This window comes from Sinohyriopsis cumingii, chromosome 13 (assembly GCF_028554795.1).
Source record: "Sinohyriopsis cumingii isolate HCF-2022 chromosome 13, ASM2855479v2, whole genome shotgun sequence".
NCBI classification, from domain to species: Eukaryota; Metazoa; Mollusca; class Bivalvia; order Unionida; family Unionidae; genus Sinohyriopsis; species Sinohyriopsis cumingii.
In genome coordinates, this window is record NC_142973.1 from 9,878,444 (window position 1) to 9,897,761 (window position 19,318).

The window sequence follows — 19,318 nt, forward strand, 5'->3', positions numbered from 1 at the left end:
TTTGAGTCATTACAATACAGTAATGATCTGAAGTATTCATACCAGTGATGACATGAGACTGTGCTGTTACTGTCAGACAAGTTGATTCTATTAATTTCTGTTTCTTTTTATGTTTCTAATTCTATTATTTCATGTGTATCACATTTTTGAACCTTTTTCTACTCAGTTTATAATTTGTCAGATTTTCAATCAGAATGGATCTATTATATCTAAATTTATGCAGAGAATACATTTTTTTGTGCTGTTTTAAGAGATCATATTGTTTATCCCACCAAAAAGGTTGTCTTTTCTAATCATTATCACACTGTAACAATGTACATCTGGCTGATCTGTGATATATATCAATGATACATTGTACAGCTTCAGCGATCCCATGGGATAAAGAAAGATTCAAATTAGCTCAAAATTCAGAAAATACATGTTAGAGCGAATTAATAAATTTGTTATTCTTTTTTCCATTCCATCTATATCTGTCAAAACTTTGACTAGTACACCTTTCCTCCAATATTTGCAATTGCTTGTAATGTTGACAAGTGGAAAACTGAATTCACATATGATAGGGAAGTGTACAGATTCACTCATAGAATCAATTTCAGACTTTAACAATATTTCACTGTCATTTTATGGGTCGCAGTAAACACTGCCAACCAACATGTGCTGATATTTTTGAATGATAAATGCATCATTTTCATACTGTCCCCTGTGGCAGTCATATTGGATGTTGGATTGTCACCATTTTCATTTAAGTCCAGCTAGGCATCAATTGAAGCCTTTTGCTAAAAATCTTATGTCAATATGACTGTCCAATAATCATCAAGAGTGATAACAAGATTTTTAAGTTGACCATATAAAATTGGTGCCATTTTTATTTAGGACTGACTCGTATAATAAGAACTCCATTCAGAAGTAACAATAACAAGATCTCAAGAAGGCTGCTATGGTCGCTGCATTGAAGGTAAGATCAGAATAATTTTCATTTAGGACTAACCAGACAGCCTAAGAAAAATTAAGTCTTCTGCTGAAAGCCCAGTGTTGCTTAGTTTCCACATGGGAGGAGTAGTGATAAGGTTTTTAATATGCTGCCATTCTGGAGGTCAGCATTATTTTAATTTAGGACCAGTTACACCTCACAAAAAGTCTTCTAGAGTAAACCCCTGTCAACATCCATTCAGGAGGAGTAGTGATAAGGTTTTTAATATGCTGCCATTCTGGAGGTCAGCATTATTTTAATTTAGGACCAGTTACACCTCACAAAAAGTCTTCTAGAGAAAACCCCTGTCAACATCCATTCAGGAGGAGTAGTGATAAAACAAGGTTTTCAAGATAACCGCCATGGCTGACAATACTGGAGGACAGATTGGTACTATTTTCATTTAGGACCAACTAGACATAATCGATTCAACTGATGTAATGAGTGATAGATAGACATCATTAATTCATTTGATAGTACTGAGTGACAGACAGACATCATCAATTCAATTGATGGTACTGAGTGACAGATAGACATCACCAATTCAATTGATGGTACTGAGTGACAGATAGACATCACCAATTCAATTGATGGTACTGAGTGACAGATAGACATCATCAATTCAATTGATGGTACTGAGTGACAGATAGATATCAATTCAATTGATGGTACTAAGTGACAGATAGATATCAATTCAATTGATGGTATTGACTGACATATAGACATCATCAATTCAGTTGATAGTACTGAGTGACAGAGAGACATCATCAATTCAATTGATGGTACTGAGTGACAGATAGGCATAATTGATTCAATTGATGGTACTGAGTGACAGATAGACATCATCAATTCAATTGATGGTACTGAGTGACAGATAGGCATCATTGATTCAATTGATAGTACTGAGTGACAGAGAGACATCATCAATTCAATTGATGGTACTGAGTGACAGATAGGCATCATTGATTCAATTGATAGTACTGAGTGACAGAGAGACATCATCAATTCAATTGATGGTACTGAGTGACAGAGAGACATCATTGATTCAATTGATGGTACTGAGTGACAGAGAGACATCATTGATTCAATTGATGGTACTGAGTGACAGATAGACATCATCAATTCAATTGATGGTACTGAGTGACAGATAGACATCATCAATTCAATTGATGGTACTGAGTGACAGATAGACATCATCAATTCAATTGATGGTACTGAGTGACAGAGAGACATCGTTGATTCAATTGATAGTATTGAGTGACAAATATACATCAGTTCAATATATGGTATTGAGTGATAGATAGACATTGTCAATTCAATGTATAGTATTTAATGAGAGATGGCATCATCAAGTCAATGTATGGTATTGACTGACTGATAGACATCATCAAGTTAATGTACGGTATTGACTGACTGATAGACATTATCTGAAAAATATATGGTGTTGCTTTGGCAATTCAGTTTAAAAAGTAAGGGAAAATAAAAAGTATTGCATTGCAGGGACCACTCTGGTGGCCCCAGTGATCACAGGTGCAAAACCTGGCCAAGTTATACCAAAGACTTATAAAAATGGTACTAGCAGCTACCTCGCTTGGCACTGATCATTAAGAAGTTAGTGTTAGAACAATTTGACTGGCTGGAATATGACATGGCATGATGCCCCAGTGCTAGACATAACTATAAACTGCCATGGTGAAGACATCATAGAGATATGACTAAAAATTTTAAATCAGTATTAAAAATAAAAAACAATACACACTCTTGTCATGCAGATAGTAATGACATTTTAGTGCATGTTTAGGAAGGATAAATTAAACTGCAATGAGAAAGCTTATGCTACTGATGAGATATCATAGACTGATAATGTGATAACATAGACTGATCATGAAATAACATAGACTGATAATGTGATAACATACTGATAATGAAATAACGTACTGGTATACAGCTAATGAGATAGCACAGACTGCTAATGACATATCAGTTACTGATACTGAAATAACTTAAACTAATTTTGAGATAACAGAGTTAACATAGAGTGCTAATGAGATAACAGTTAACATAAACTGATAATGAGGTAACAGAGTTAGCATAGAGTGCTAATGAAATAACACAGATTGATGAGATCTGAAGTGCAAAAGTACATGTACAGGTAAATTAAATAATTTGTACTTGACATTTGCTGTGATTCAGGGGAAAACACATATTAAATAATGTAAAGAAGTCGCATGTTTTCAAATGCAGGAAAGTTTACCACCTCTCTCTCTCTCTTTCTCTCTCTCTCTCTCTCTCTCTCTCTCTCTCTCATTGTGAGCAAGCATATAACCAGCTGAACAGAAGATAGACATACCAGTACTGTGGTTGTTGTACAAGGGTTCTTTGTGTAGGAGTTCCCAGTTAAGGTGCCAACAGTGTTTGGCTGAAAAATACTGTCATTTTTTCTTGGCTGTATGAGAAATCCCTTAAAGTTCTCTCCAGAATTGGCTTGGAGGGTTACTGCAATGAGAGACACAAATAGATAAGAATTGGTAATTATTCCATTGCTCACTTGCCTAGGTTCCTGCCCAATTAAAAAGAAGCCAATGTGGATTATGGAAAATGTGTTGTTCTGGTTATTTCACTGAACATAGTTATCCTAAATTTTGGAGAAACAACACCCTTCTCCCATCCCAAACATAACAAAAGGGACATAACTATGACTGAAATTAATTTCAGGATGTAAATTAATTTATTTTTTTCTTGTTTATGCTTCATTTAAATCAGTCAGGACAAAAAATGATAAGTTTGTACTGACTGACAGACCTAAATTATATTTAAAGGTAACCTGAAACACACATTTTTTGTTTATTTTGGCCTAAGATGGCTCCCAAAAGTGTCTGCACTGGCAGGATATATTTCATGAAATACAGTCTGATAATCCATAAGGGTTACCTCTAAACCATAATCTGCCTTTCCTTTTCACCTTATTAGAATATGCATTTCAAGTTTCCTAAACAGCCACCATCATGACAAAACCAAATTAATACATGTAATGAGTGCAAAGCAATGAGCAACTTGATTTTGGACAATAAAGGGACAGCAACATGTTATTGTTCTTACTGAAAATGCTGTACCAGGTGCTAAATTTGTTCATTCAATTTTAGATCAGCATTCTAATATTCAATTAAAGTGATGGATGGAATACTGAGGCCTGTCCAAGATCAGAAACAGAAGTATACTGTTCAAAAGTTGTGCCAATGCTATATACACAACTGTCAGGTATATAGTTATTTTAAGGCACCCGAATGTTGGTAATATATAGTTATTTTGAGGTACCAGACTGGCAGGTACATAACTATTTTGAGATACCAGACTGGCTGGTACATAACTATTTTAAGGTACCAGACTGACTGGTACATACCTATTTTAAGATACCAGACTGGCAGGTACATAGCTATTTTAAGGTACCAGACTGACTGGTATATTATGATTTTTTAGGTACCAGACTGTCTTGTGTAGTAATTGTCATTTTGAATATCCCAATGACTATATACCTGACAGAAGCTGTATACTGGTATGACAGAAATGCTGCCTTGAATTTCTAGGGAAGTTTTGCATATATGTTCAAACAAATGCATTATAAACAATAAATTTTCATAAAATGGTACCCATAGTAAATGTGTAAAAGTAGTATGAAAATAGGATTTGTAACATTTCCTATTAGATGATGCATGATTATTGCACATGCATATTACACAACATGCATTTTGTTTTCATTTTGGTTGGACCAAATTGATCATGGGTTCAATATTACATTAACTAAACATTCCTTAAAAACAATCTGTTCTGCAATAGACATAAGAATGCAGAGTTATATCATTGAATGTATTATTTTCATTTAGCCAATAATTGTTTTGATTATTAGTAATCAAAGTCCAATGGAAATGTAAATAATGTTGATTGTCTAAAATTGTTTTATCATGCTCTTATTGGTTTATAGCAAGTTTATAATGGTAGGGCAATATATTGCAAGTTTCACCTGAAATTATTCAAAATATTTCCAGACTTTTTTTTATCAGTTTTAAATGGAATTATGGAAGCTGAGTAAAGTGTCTAACCATTAAGTGCATAACAATATTCAAAAATATGTATAGATTGCCTGATCTGAATGCACTGATAATGCTTGAATCAAATTGTTGTTTTACCACTCAACAATGCATTACTTAGATTGCTTAGAGTCATAATAGTCGTATTATTATTATTATTATTATTATTATAGTTAAGAATTCCATTATTTTTGTAATAATATTGAATAGGTATGTAAGTAATACAAGCTTTTATTATACATGTTGATGTCTGTTTTTGCTATTGTGATTCTTTTTCTTTTTCTTCTACTTATTATTTTTATTGCTACATGTACTAGTATTGACTGCATCCATAGCTAAATCAAGACAGTGAGAGACAAGGATATCACAGGTGATGTAGTCATGCAGTGGAATGAGAAAAAGTTGCTAGAATCTGGATGCTTTGTCTATAATAACAATAGCAGTCTATGGCAATGACATTAGGGTCTATTTTTAGCACCAACATGCTGGGTATATTCCAAGATAGGCCACAAAGCCAAAATGAGACCAAATTTGAAATAAGTTCCAAGTATGTTTTGACTTACTTAAAAGACATGGACGTTTCTAAATCTACAGGACTTGACAGATAAGGTCCAAGACTTCTTAAGGCACCTGCATCTAGATGCGTAATCACAGTCTGAGAACAAGTCAATTTTCCCAGTACTGGATAACTACCAAAATAACACCACTACATAAAGCTAGACCAAAATAGGATGTAAACAACTATAGACCAAAAAAATATAAATTCTTCCTACTCTTTCTAAATAGCTTGAAAAGTATACACATAGTTATTGTATGAATATCTTCATGAAAATCAATCTAGCTTTTGAAAAGATTGATCTTTTAAAACTGCACTTATCTCTATGGCTGATAAGTGCCTGACAGTTTTAAATGAATGAGAGTTAGTTGCTACTACAATGACCGACTTTAGAAAGACTTCTGATCTATTAGATCATTCAATTCTTTTTGAAAAGTTAAAAATATATCAATGAAGTTAGGATACTAGTACTCTTAAGTGGTTTACATCTTACTTGTGCAACAGGTGTCAGCAGGTAATTGTAATTGGACACCTATCTGAAAATAAATGATAAATCATGGAATACCACAAGGTCTTTCTATTTATTCTGTTCATAAATGACCTACACTTTAAATAGGAACTGCATCCCTCATCAGTTACATTTATGATGATGACACTATCATGTCTGATGTTCAAAACCAGTCAGGTTGAAGCTTACAAAAACCTTAACACTGATATCAACATACTTCAAAGATGGCACAAGGAAAATGGTATGATCATCACTGCAGATAAAACAAAATAGCTAAACAGAGAAAAGAGCAAGTTTGCAAACTGATATGCTACATGTTCTCTATGATAACATTGATATAAAAATCACTTGAATTGATGAAATTCTTGGATTACTTTTAGACAATAGATAACAATGTCACATCATACAAATTATATTTCAAAGAAAATAAACTCAGCATTGGCTCCTAAAAAAATAAAGGCCTTCATTTCATTAAAGTACAGAATTATATTTTGTAAAACTGACAGACCGGTTCATCTTGACTACAGTAATATAATTTGGGGGAACACATCTGCTACATCTATGACAAAAATGTCCAGACTCCAGGAAAAGGCATGTAAAGTTCCAGGAAAAGGAAAAGGCATGTAAAGTTCCAGGAAAAGGTAAAGGCATGTAAAGTTCCAGGAAAAGGCATGTATAGTTCCAGGAAAAGGCAAGTATAGTTCCAGGAAAAGGCATGTAAAGTTCCAGGAAAAGGCATGTAAAGTTCCAGGAAAAGGCATAGTAAAGTTCCAGGAAAAGGCATGTAAAAGTTCCAGGAAAAGGCATGTAAAGTTCCAGGAAAAGGCATGTAAAGTTATAGGAAAAGGCATGTATAGTTCCAGTAGTTCCAGGAAAAGGCATGTAAAGTAAATCTTGATCAGCTAATAGATCATGTTCAAAATGCAATGATTATGATCAAAGTATTACAAATGCATTAAAGAGTATTTTTAAGAAAGGCCAAAATGATGTATAAGGTTTTTATAACATCTGCCCCCACTTACCTAAACACCATTTTCCTGCAAAGAGACTCCACCAGTACCTCAAACATAAGATCATTAAAGGTCACAATTTCAAAGTACCCAAACCAAAAAAGAAGCTATTAAAACTTGCTTTTGATTTTCAGGTGTTCGTGTTTGGAATAACATTATATGTGATAGTTAATTAGCTCCAAGTACCTTCTCCTTCAGGATGAAATTTATTAAAAAAAAGAAATGGTGCGCTTATTGAAGTACAAGTTACACCTGCCACCCCCTGTTTTTCATTTTCATTTCTGCAGCAATATAGTGTTTATGTGAAGCATTGTTTCCGTAATAGAGGTCACAAGGCAAGATTAGTTCTCATTTGTAACTAATCAAGTCACCCTCTGAAAACAAAGTCTTTATTATTATTATTATCATTAACTTTAATCAAAATTTGCAATGTGATTTTGAAGATTTAAAAATATGCTATGGAACCCAAATGTTTTCATAAAAAAAACAAAATTATGTAGAAAATAGCAGATCTGTCAACCATACAAAGACCATGCCAGCAAGGCAGTCAATATGTATTCACATTTTAGACCAATTTTCAGTAAAGTGCCAAAAAATATCATATACTTTTTGTAGTTCTATTGTCAACTTGGAAAACATGCATTTGAAAGTGCAACAAAATATCATGTACTTCTTGTAGTTCTATTGTCAACTTGGAAAACATGCATTTGAAAGTGCAACAAAATATCATGTACTTCTTGTAGTTCTATTGTCAACTTGGAAAACATGCATTTGAAAGTGCAAAAAAATGTCATGTACTTCTTGTAGTTCTATTGTCAACTTGGAAAATATGCATTTGAAAGTACAACAAAATGACATGTACTTCTTGTACTTCTATTGTCAGCTTGGAAAACATGCATTTGAAAATATCAGACATCAGATAAAGCAAATGCTACATAAAGTTAGACTAAAATGCTACAAAAAGTTAGACTAAAATGATACATAAAGTTAGACTAAAATGATACATAAAGTTAGACTAAAATGATACATAAAGTTAGACTACAATGATACATAAAGTTAGACAAAATGATACATAAAGTTAGACTAAAATGATACATAAAGTTAGACTAAAATGATACATAAAGTTAGACTAAAATAGTACATAAAGTTAGACTACAATGATACATAAAGTTAGACTACAATGATACATAAAGTTAGACAAAATGATACATAAAGTTAGACTAAAATGATACATAAAGTTAGACTAAAATGATACATAAAGTCAGACTAAAATGATAAATAAAGTTAGACTAAAATGATAAATAAAGTTAGACTAAAATGATACATAGAGTTAGACTAAAATGATACATAAAGTTAAACTAAAATGATACATAAAGGTAGACTAAAATGATACATAAAGTCAGACTAAAATGATAAATAAAGTTAGACTAAAATGATAAATAAAGTTAGACTAAAATGATACATAAAGTTAGACTAAAATGATACATAAAGTCAGACTAAAATGATAAATAAAGTTAGACTAAAATGATAAATAAAGTTAGACTAAAATGATACATAGAGTTAGACTAAAATGATACATAAAGTTAGACTAAAATGATACATAAAGTTAGACTAAAATGATACATAAAGGTAGACTAAAATGATACATAAAGTTAGACAAAATCATACATAAAGGTAGACTAAAATGATACATAAAGTTAGACAAAATGATACATAAAGTCAAACTAAAATGATAAATAAAATTAGACTAAAATGATGCATAAAGTTAGACTAAAATGATAAATAAAATTAGACTAAAATGATACATAAAGTTAGACTACAATGATACATAAAGGTAGACTAAAATGATACATAAAGTTAGACAAAATGATACATAAAGGTAGACTAAAATGATACATAAAGCTAGACAAAATGATACATAAAGTCAGACTAAAATGATAAATAAAGTTAGACTAAAATGATACATAAACTTAGACTAAAATGATACATAAAGTTAGACTAAAATGATACATAAAGGTAGACTAAAATGATACATAAAGGTAGACTAAAATGATACATAAATTTAGACAAAATGATACATAAAGTCAGACTAAAATGATAAATAAAGTTAGACTAAAATGATACATAAAGTTAGACAAAAATGATAAATAAAGTTAGACTAAAATGATACATAAAGTTAGACTAAAATGATACATAAAGGTAGACTAAAATGATGCATAAAGTTAGACTAAAATGATACATAAAGTTAGACTAAAATGATACATAAAGGTAGACTAAAATGATACATAAAGTAAGACAAAATGATACATAAAGTCAGACTAAAATGATAAAGTTAGACTAAAATGATACACAAAGTTAGACTAAAATGATACATAAAGTTAGACAAAATGATACATAAAGGTAGACTAAAATGATACATAAAGTAAGACAAAATGATACATAAAGTCAGACTAAAATGAAAAAGTTAGACTAAAATGATACATAAAGTTAGACAAAAATGATAAATAAAGTTTGACTAAAATGATACATAAAGTTAGACTAAAATGATACATAAAGGTAGACTAAAATGATACATAAAGTTAGACAAAATGATACATAAAGGTAGACTAAAATGATACATAAAGTTAGACAAAATGATACATAAAGTCAAACTAAAATGATAAATAAAATTAGACTAAAATGATGCATAAAGTTAGACTAAAATGATACATAAAGTTAGACTACAATGATACATAAAGGTAGACTAAAATGATACATAAAGGTAGACTGAAATGATACATAAAGTTAGACAAAATGATACATAAAGGTAGACTAAAATGATACATAAAGCTAGACAAAATGATACACAAAGTCAGACTAAAATGATAAATAAAGTTAGACTAAAATTATACATAAACTTAGACTAAAATGATACATAAAGTTAGACTAAAATGATACATAAAGGTAGACTGAAATGATACATAAAGGTAGACTAAAATGATACATAAATTTAGACAAAATGATACATAAAGTCAGACAAAATGATAAATAAAGTTAGACTAAAATGATACATAAAGTTAGACAAAAATGATAAATAAAGTTAGACTAAAATGATACATAAAGTCAGACTAAAATGATAAATAAAGTTAGACTAAAATGATACATAAAGTTAGACAAAAATGATAAATAAAGTTAGACTAAAATGATACATAAAGTTAGACTAAAATGATACATAAAGGTAGACTAAAATGATGCATAAAGTTAGACTAAAATGATACATAAAGTTAGACTAAAATGATACATAAAGGTAGACTAAAATGATACATAAAGAAGACAAAATGATACATAAAGTCAGACTAAAATGATAAAGTTAGACTAAAATGATACATAAAGTTAGACTAAAATGATACATAAAGTTAGACAAAATGATACATAAAGGTAGACTAAAATGATACATAAAGTAAGACAAAATGATACATAAAGTCAGACTAAAATGAAAAAGTTAGACTAAAATGATACATAAAGTTAGACTAAAATGATAAATAAAGTTAGACTAAAATGATACATAAAGTTAGACTAAAATGATACATAAAGTTAGACTAAAATGATACATAAATTTAGACAAAATGATACATAAAGTCAGACTAAAATGATAAATAAAGTTAGACTAAAATGATACATAAAGTTAGACTAAAATGATACATAAAGTTAGACTAAAATGATACATAAAGTTAGACTAAAATGATGCATAAAGTTAGACTAAAATGATAAATAAAGTTAGACTAAAATGATACATAAAGGTAGACTAAAATGATACATAAAGTTAGACTAAAATAATACATAAAGTTAGACTACAATGATACATAAAGTTAGACTACAATGATACATAAAGTTAGACTAAAATGATACATAAAGGTAGACTAAAATGATACATAAAGTAAGACAAAATGATACATAAAGTCAGAGTAAAATGATAAAGTTAGGCTAAAATGATACATAAAGTTAGACTAAAATGATACATAAAGGTAGACAAAATGATACATAAAGGTAGACTAAAATGATACATAAAGTAAGACAAAATGATACATAAAGTCAGACTAAAATGATAAAGTTAGACTAAAATGATACATAAAGTTAGACTAAAATGATACATAAAGTTAGACAAAATGATACATAAAGGTAGACTAAAATGATACATAAAGTAAGACAAAATGATACATAAAGTCAGACTAAAATGATAAAGTTAGACTAAAATGATACATAAAGTTAGACTAAAATGATACATAAAGTTAGACTAAAATGATACATAAAGTTAGACTACAATGATACATAAAGTTAGACTAAAATGATACATAAAGGTAGACTAAAATGATACATAAAGTTAGACTACAATGATACATAAAGGTAGACTAAAATGGTCATTATACACTTCAGCCTTAATGACTTTCACTTCAATTTCTGAAACTATAGTTCCTAAAATGTACGGTGACTGTAGACTGTGCAGAACTTAAATTATTGTGCAGAAACCATTTTTCTTTCTTCAATCACAGTGACCTTGAACTCTGAACTTTCAACCTCAAAACTGATAGGATTCTTCCCTACCCCAAGTGCAACTGATCCACAAAGTATAGTAACTGATGATGTTGAAAACTCAATTTATTGTGTTGAATCCATTTTTCTTCTTTCAGTCAGTGACCTTGAGCTCTGAGCTTTTGATCCCAAATATTGTTTGACAACTACTTGAGCTGTTGTGCAGAAAAACAATTGGTAACAGATAAACAGATGGACAACACAATATAATCTGCCTTATGTAGGATGTATAAAACTTAAAGGACAATAATAATTAGACTTTTTATGGTGTACAACAAATTATAGGGTATGGCATGAAAAATTAAAAGACAACACAATAAATTATTTTTCTCACCTGTTATTTCCTCATTTGGTCTGTATGTACTCTTGGATGTTGTAATAGTGTAGGGAGCAGGGATAGTACTAGCACTGACTCCATGATTTGGCATCATAGAAGAACAGACACTCTCAGGTGCTCCATTGGGATAACACATCACCTGTCCGAAACATAGCATCCCCAGCAACAAATTCTTGGCTAATAATTTTCTACAGTCCATCTTCTTACCTGGAGGAGATAATAATTTATTTGTAATTATTTTCAGTTAGACTTAAGGGTGACTTCCTACTGATACTCCTCAGTCAACAAACTTGACTAGAAATGCAGAGTAATGTCCGTCACAATGGGGGCAAGTTCCATGTTATTGTAGGACCCAGTCAGAAAAGGAAACCCTAATGGGAAAACACAACATTTGTTTGAACATTAGTACTGCCCAGTGATTATTATGCAACACTTATGACTAAAAAGGTGTGGGTTTGAATTCTACCATTGGATCAGACCGGGTCAGCCACTCAAGTGTAAGTGTGCAAAGCACAGTTTATTCCAATTGATTTGGCAGCAAATAATCTACTTGTGTTGATGTGCTGTACATCACCAAACCAAACTAATATTATTAACCTAAAAGATGTACTTTAGGTTAGCATTTTATCCATTTTATTACATTGACCTCATTGACCTGATTGTGCAACAGTGTCCTGTTACAAAATTTTCTCCATTTTGCAACATTACCTTGATTGCACATCATAGTGTCTCTTGATTCACAATACAGCATAGTCAAAAGTAAGATGCTCCAGCCAAAAAAGGAGACCCTAATGGCAAATGCAGCACCTGCCTCAACATTATTAATGCTCAGTGGTTAGTGTGCCAGAATCATAGGAAAAAGGATGTGGGTTCAAATCCTACCATCAGATCAACTCAGGTTGGTGTCTTTGCAGTGTAAAGCACATAACCAAATCAAACTAACATTATTAACCTGACAAATATGCTCTAGTTTAACATATTGCTGCATTTTATTACACTGATTATGCAACAGACTTAAGAGTGGCTCCCTACAGATGCCCCTTTGTCAACCAACTTTCCTTTAGATGCAGAGTAAAGTTTATGATAGAGGAGCCATGTACCATGTTATTGTAGGTCTCAGCCAGAAAAGGAAACTCTGACAGGAAAACACAGTATCTGCAACGAAAATTGTTTGGGTTCAAATCCTACCATTGGGTAAGACAATAGGTTATTGTGGTATCCTTGCACAAGGCACTTTACTCCAATTGCCTTGGCACTAAACAACCGACTCATATTAATGTGCTGTACAACACTGAACCAAACCAACATAAGTAACCTCAGAAATATGCTCTGTTGGTTAACAATTTCTCAATTTTATTATATTACCTTGATTATGTAACATAGTGTTCTATTACCAGTGTCTCAATTTTATTACATTACATTCATTGTGTAACATACTGTCCTCTTAATAATGGCTCCATCTTATTACATTACCTTTATTGTGTAATATAGTGTCCTGTTAACAATTTCTCCATTTTATTACATTACCTTGATTGGGTAACATTGTGTCCTGTTAACAATGTCTTCATTTTATTACATTACCTTGATTGTGTAACAATGTGTCCTGTTAACAATGTCTCCAATTTATTACATAACCTTGGTTGTGTAATATAGTGTCCTGTCAACAATTTCTTCATTATATTACATTACCATGACTTTGGAATATAGTGTCCTATTAAAAATGTTCTCCATATTATTACATTACCTTGATTGTATAATATAGTATCCTGTAAACAATTTCTCCATTTTATTACATTACCTTAATTGTGTAACATAGTGTCCATACAAAATTTGAGTAGATATTAACACAAATTTGCTCCAACCAGAAAAGGAAACACTGATGGCAAAACAGTATCAGACTCAACATTAGAAGAGTTCAGTGGGTAGCATGTCAGATTCATAACCAAAAGAATGTGGGTTCGAATCCTATCATCCTATCAAACCCAGGCTGGTGTCCCTAGGCCAAGTACTTACTCCGCCTTGGCATTAAATAACATACTGATGTTGCTGTGCTGTAAAACACCAAATGAAACCAAACCAACCTTATTAACCTGAAAAGTTATACTGTAAAACACCAAATGAAACCAAACCAACCTTATTAACCTAAAAAGTTGTACTGTACAACATCAAATGAAACTAAACCAACCTTATTAACCTGAAAAGTTGTACTGTAAAACACCAAATGAAACCAAACTGACTGTATTAACCTGAAAAGTTGTACTGTAAAACACCAAATAAAACTAAACCAACCATATTAACCTGAAAAGTTGTACTGTAAAACACCAAATGAAACCAAACCAACCTTATTAACCTGAAAAGTTGTACTGTAAAACACCAAATGAAACCAAACTGACCTTATTAACCTGAAAAAATATGTTCATCTTGCTGCATTTTATTATGCTGATCATGAAGCAAAGTGTATCTTTAAAAATTTCAATAAATAATTTTAATTAATATAGTCAAAAGTAACATGCAAATGTAGTTACAGCAAGCATTACTTCAACTGAGTGACATGTACTCTATCTACTGTTGCTAATAATTCCATTACCACCATTAATACAATGACTGCATTGACATGTACTATACCACTGCTAATAATTCCATTACCACCATTAATACAATGACTGCATTGACATGTACTATACCACTGCTAATAATTCCATTACCACCATTAATACAATGACTGCATTGACATGTACTGTACTACTGCTAATAATTCCATTACCACCATTAATACAATGACTGCATTGACATGTACTGTACTACTGCTAATAATTCCATTACCACCATTAATACAATGACTGCATTGACATGTACTGTACCACTGCTAACAATTCCATCACCACCATTAATACAATGACTGCATTGACATGTACTGTACTACTGCTAATAATTCCATCGTCACCATTAATACAATGACTGCATTGACATGTACTGTACTATTGCTAACAATTCCATTACCACCATTAATACAATGACTGCATTGACATGTACTGTACCACTGCTAATAATTCCATTACCACCATTAATACAATGACTGCATTGACATGTACTGTACTACTGCTAATAATTCCATCACCACCATTAATACAATGACTGCATTGACATGTACTGTACTATTGCTAATAATTCCATTACCACCATTAATACAATGACTGCATTGACATGTACTGTACCACTGCTAATAATTCCATTACCACCATTAATACAATGACTGCATTGACATGTACTGTACTATTGCTAATAATTCCATTACCACCATTAATACAATGACTGCACTGACATGTACTGTACTATTGCTAACAATTCCATCACCACCATTAATACAATGACTGCATTGACATGTACTGTACTACTGCTAGTAATTCCATTACCACCATTAATACAATGACTGCATTGATATGTACTGTACTATTGCTAACAATTCCATTACCACCATTAATAGACCTACTGCACTTACATGCACTGTACAGTTGCTAATAATTCAATTGCCACCATTAATACAATGACTGCACTGACATGTACTGTACTATTGCTAATAATTCCATTACCACCATTAATACAATGACTGCATTGACTTGTACTGTACCACTGCTAATAATTCCATTACCACCATTAATACAATGACTGCATTGACATGTACTGTACTATTGCTAATAATTCCATTACCACCATTAATACAATGACTGCACTGACATGTACTGTACTATTGCTAACAATTCCATTACCACCATTAATAGACCTACTGCACTTACATGCACTGTACAGTTGCTAATAATTCAATTGCCACCATTAATACAATGACTGCATTGACATGTACTGTACTATTACTAATGATTCTATTACCGACATTAATACAACTACTGCACTGACATGTACTGTACTATTATTAATGATTCTATTACCACCATTAATACAACTACTGCACTGACATGTACTGTACTATTAGTAATGATTCTATTACCGACATTAATACAACTACTGCACTGACATGTACTGTACAATTATCAATGATTCTATTACCACCATTGATACAACTACTACACTGACATGTACTGTACTATTACTAATGATTCCATTACCACCATTAATACAACTACTGCACTTACATGTACTGTACAGTTGCTAATAATTCCATTGCCACCATTAATACAATGACTGCATTGACATGTACTGTACTATTGCTAATAATTCCATTACCACCATTAATACAATAAGTGCACCGACATGTACTGTACTATTGCTAACAATTCCATCACCAGCATTAATACAATGACTGCATTGACATGTACTGTACTACTGCTAGTAATTCCATTACCACCATTAATACAATGACTGCATTGACATGTACTGTACTATTGCTAACAATTCCATTACCACCATTAATAGACCTACTGCACTTACATGCACTGTACAGTTGCTAATAATTCAATTGCCACCATTAATACAATGACTGCATTGACATGTACTGTACTATTACTAATGATTCTATTACCGACATTAATACAACTACTGCACTGACATGTACTGTACTATTATTAATGATTCTATTACCACCATTAATACAACTACTGCACTGACATGTACTGTACTATTACTAATGATTCTATTACTGACATTAATGCAACTACTGCACTGACATGTACTGTACAATTATCAATGATTCTATTACCACCATTGATACAACTACTGCACTGACATGTACTGTACTATTACTAATGATTCCATTACCACCATTAATACACCTACTGCATTGACATGTACTGTACAGTTGCTAATAATTCCATTGCCACCATTAATACAATGACTGCATTGACATGTACTGTACTATTACTAATGATTCCATTACCACCATTAATACACCTACTGCACTTACATGTACTGTACAGTTGCTAATAATTCCATTGCCACCATTAATACAATGACTGCATTGACATGTACTGTACTATTACTAATGATTCTATTACCACCATTAATACAATGACTGCATTGACATGTACTGTACTATTACTAATGATTATATTACCACCATTAATACAATGACTGCACTGACATGTACTGTTACTAATAATTCCATTACCACCATTAATACAATGACTGCATTGACATGTACTGTACTGTTACTAATAATTCCATTACCACCACTAATACAATGACTGCATTGACATGTACTGTTCTGTTACTAATAATTCCATTACCACCACTAATACAATGACTGCATTGACATGTACTGTACTGTTACTAATAATTCCATTACGACCACTAATACAAATTTTACCACTTCCACTACTATTCCTACTTAATACAATCTCATCATAATAATGTTTCTATTATCATCATCGTTATTATGACCTACATGAACACAAATCAAGACTGTTAAATGTTGCTGGCATTGTCAACACTGTCATTGACCACTGGATGCCAAATAATTTTACATGAATTTATTAAGTACAATCATAACAGCATTTTCCTGATTTTGTAAGTCATTAGCAGATACAGAAACAATTAAGAAAAGTTTTATATGAATGAAACATTTGAAGAGCAACATAACATTATAACTTGAATATTTCTAAGAGTTCTTTTCTTTACTAAGACAGTAGTATATCTGGACACAAACATTTCAAAGAACATTGCATTCTTTTTTTAACGGGATATTTTTACAAAGCAATACATTATACTTTAAAAAAATGGTAAAATAATGAATTTTAGCATCTTTTTAAGCTTGAAAATTTGAATGATCAGTACATCAGACTTATAAATTTCTAAAGGTAATACTTTGGTATTTTGAGATTTTACAGAACAGTTCTTTAAATTCAAAGAGAATGTCATTTTTACATAGAAATTTCAAGGAGCAATGTATTTTTGTAAGAAAAAATGACCTTTGGAGCAACACATTTGTACAAGGAAATTTTGGAGAGCAATTAAAACATTTGGACTCGCATGAACAATATATTTCATGTTTAAAGCCAGGTGTATTTGCCATTATAAAATATTTCATGTTTAAAGCCAGGTGTATTTGCCATTATAAAACATTTCATGTTTAAAGCCTGGTGTATTTGCCATTATAAAACATTTCATGTTTAAAGCCAGGTGTATTTGCCATTATAAAATATTTCATGTTTAAAGCCAGGTGTATTTGCCATTATAAAACATTTCATGTTAAAAGCCTGCAATTGCCATTATACGTATATTTCATGTTAAAAGCTTGCAATTGCTATCATAAACATATTTCATGTTAAAAGCCTGCAATTGCCATTATACATATATTTCATGTTAAAAGCCTGCAATTGCCATTATACGTATATTTCATGTTAAAAGCTTGCAATTGCTATTATAAACATATTTCATGTTAAAAGCCTGCAATTGCCATTATACGTATATTTCATGTTAAAAGCTTGCAATTGCTATTATAAACATATTTCATGTTAAAAGCCTGCAATTGCCATTATACATATATTTCATGTTAAAAGCCTGCAATTGCCATTATACGTATATTTCATGTTAAAAGCTTGCAATTGCTATTATAAACATATTTCATGTTAAAAGCCTGTGATTTTCAATATAAAAATTCATATTTCATATTTAAAACGTGTAATTACCATTATAATGAACAACATAATACTGCTGTCAGATAAGTCATCATTAAACATTCCAAAGAATTGCCCATAATCTTCATGTATATTAACCTACTTCGAATTCTAATGTCTAATTCATACTTTTAATTTTATTAATATCTAATTCCATCTTCTAATACTAATGTCTATTTCCTACTTCTAATTCAAAATGTTTAATTCCTACTTCTAATTCAAAGATCTAACTCCTACACTTCTAATTAAAATGTCTAATTCCACTGTGTAAGTTTACTGGCATGGCTCACACATTCCATTATAGGGCAGATGGGATTGTTGGGTCGATACAGGGGTCAACTTTGGCTACCTAAACAGTGTAATCTGTCTTCATTTCAAACCTAGCTGTACTGGATATAACTTGCTAAATTTTCTCCCATATGCACTACATTCCTTTCTGGCATGACTAATTGTAAGACTGGTCTTAAATTTATATGGTGCTTACAAACATTGGAATATGACTCAAGGTTATGATGACTATAGAAGAATTTTGAAGTAGCTGGTAACAGAATAACTGCTGTCATTCATTTCTGACTCACATGAGTATTTGTGCACACAGTATCACATGTAGCTAGGTCATTGTTGATTTTATTGGGTTGAGTTTGTGATGGGTGCACT

General features: G+C 31.5%; 1 protein-coding gene across 3 annotated transcripts in view; it reads right to left on the bottom strand.

Moving 5' to 3' along the window:
* Positions 1 to 19,318, bottom strand: part of LOC149784929 (ferric reductase 1-like) — a 112,047-nt gene that overhangs the window by 71,796 nt on the left and 20,933 nt on the right. For all 3 annotated transcript variants that reach the window (XR_016425335.1, XM_089978557.1, XM_089978555.1), the window contains exons 2-3: positions 12,033 to 12,242; positions 3,321 to 3,466 (exon numbers count right to left, since the gene is read on the bottom strand). Coding sequence is in view for 2 of the 3 variants with exons in the window: in XM_089978555.1 (XP_089834681.1) it covers positions 3,321 to 3,466; positions 12,033 to 12,242 (356 nt within the window). In the remaining variant the exon portion in view is untranslated. The remainder of the gene's footprint in view (positions 1 to 3,320; positions 3,467 to 12,032; positions 12,243 to 19,318) is intronic.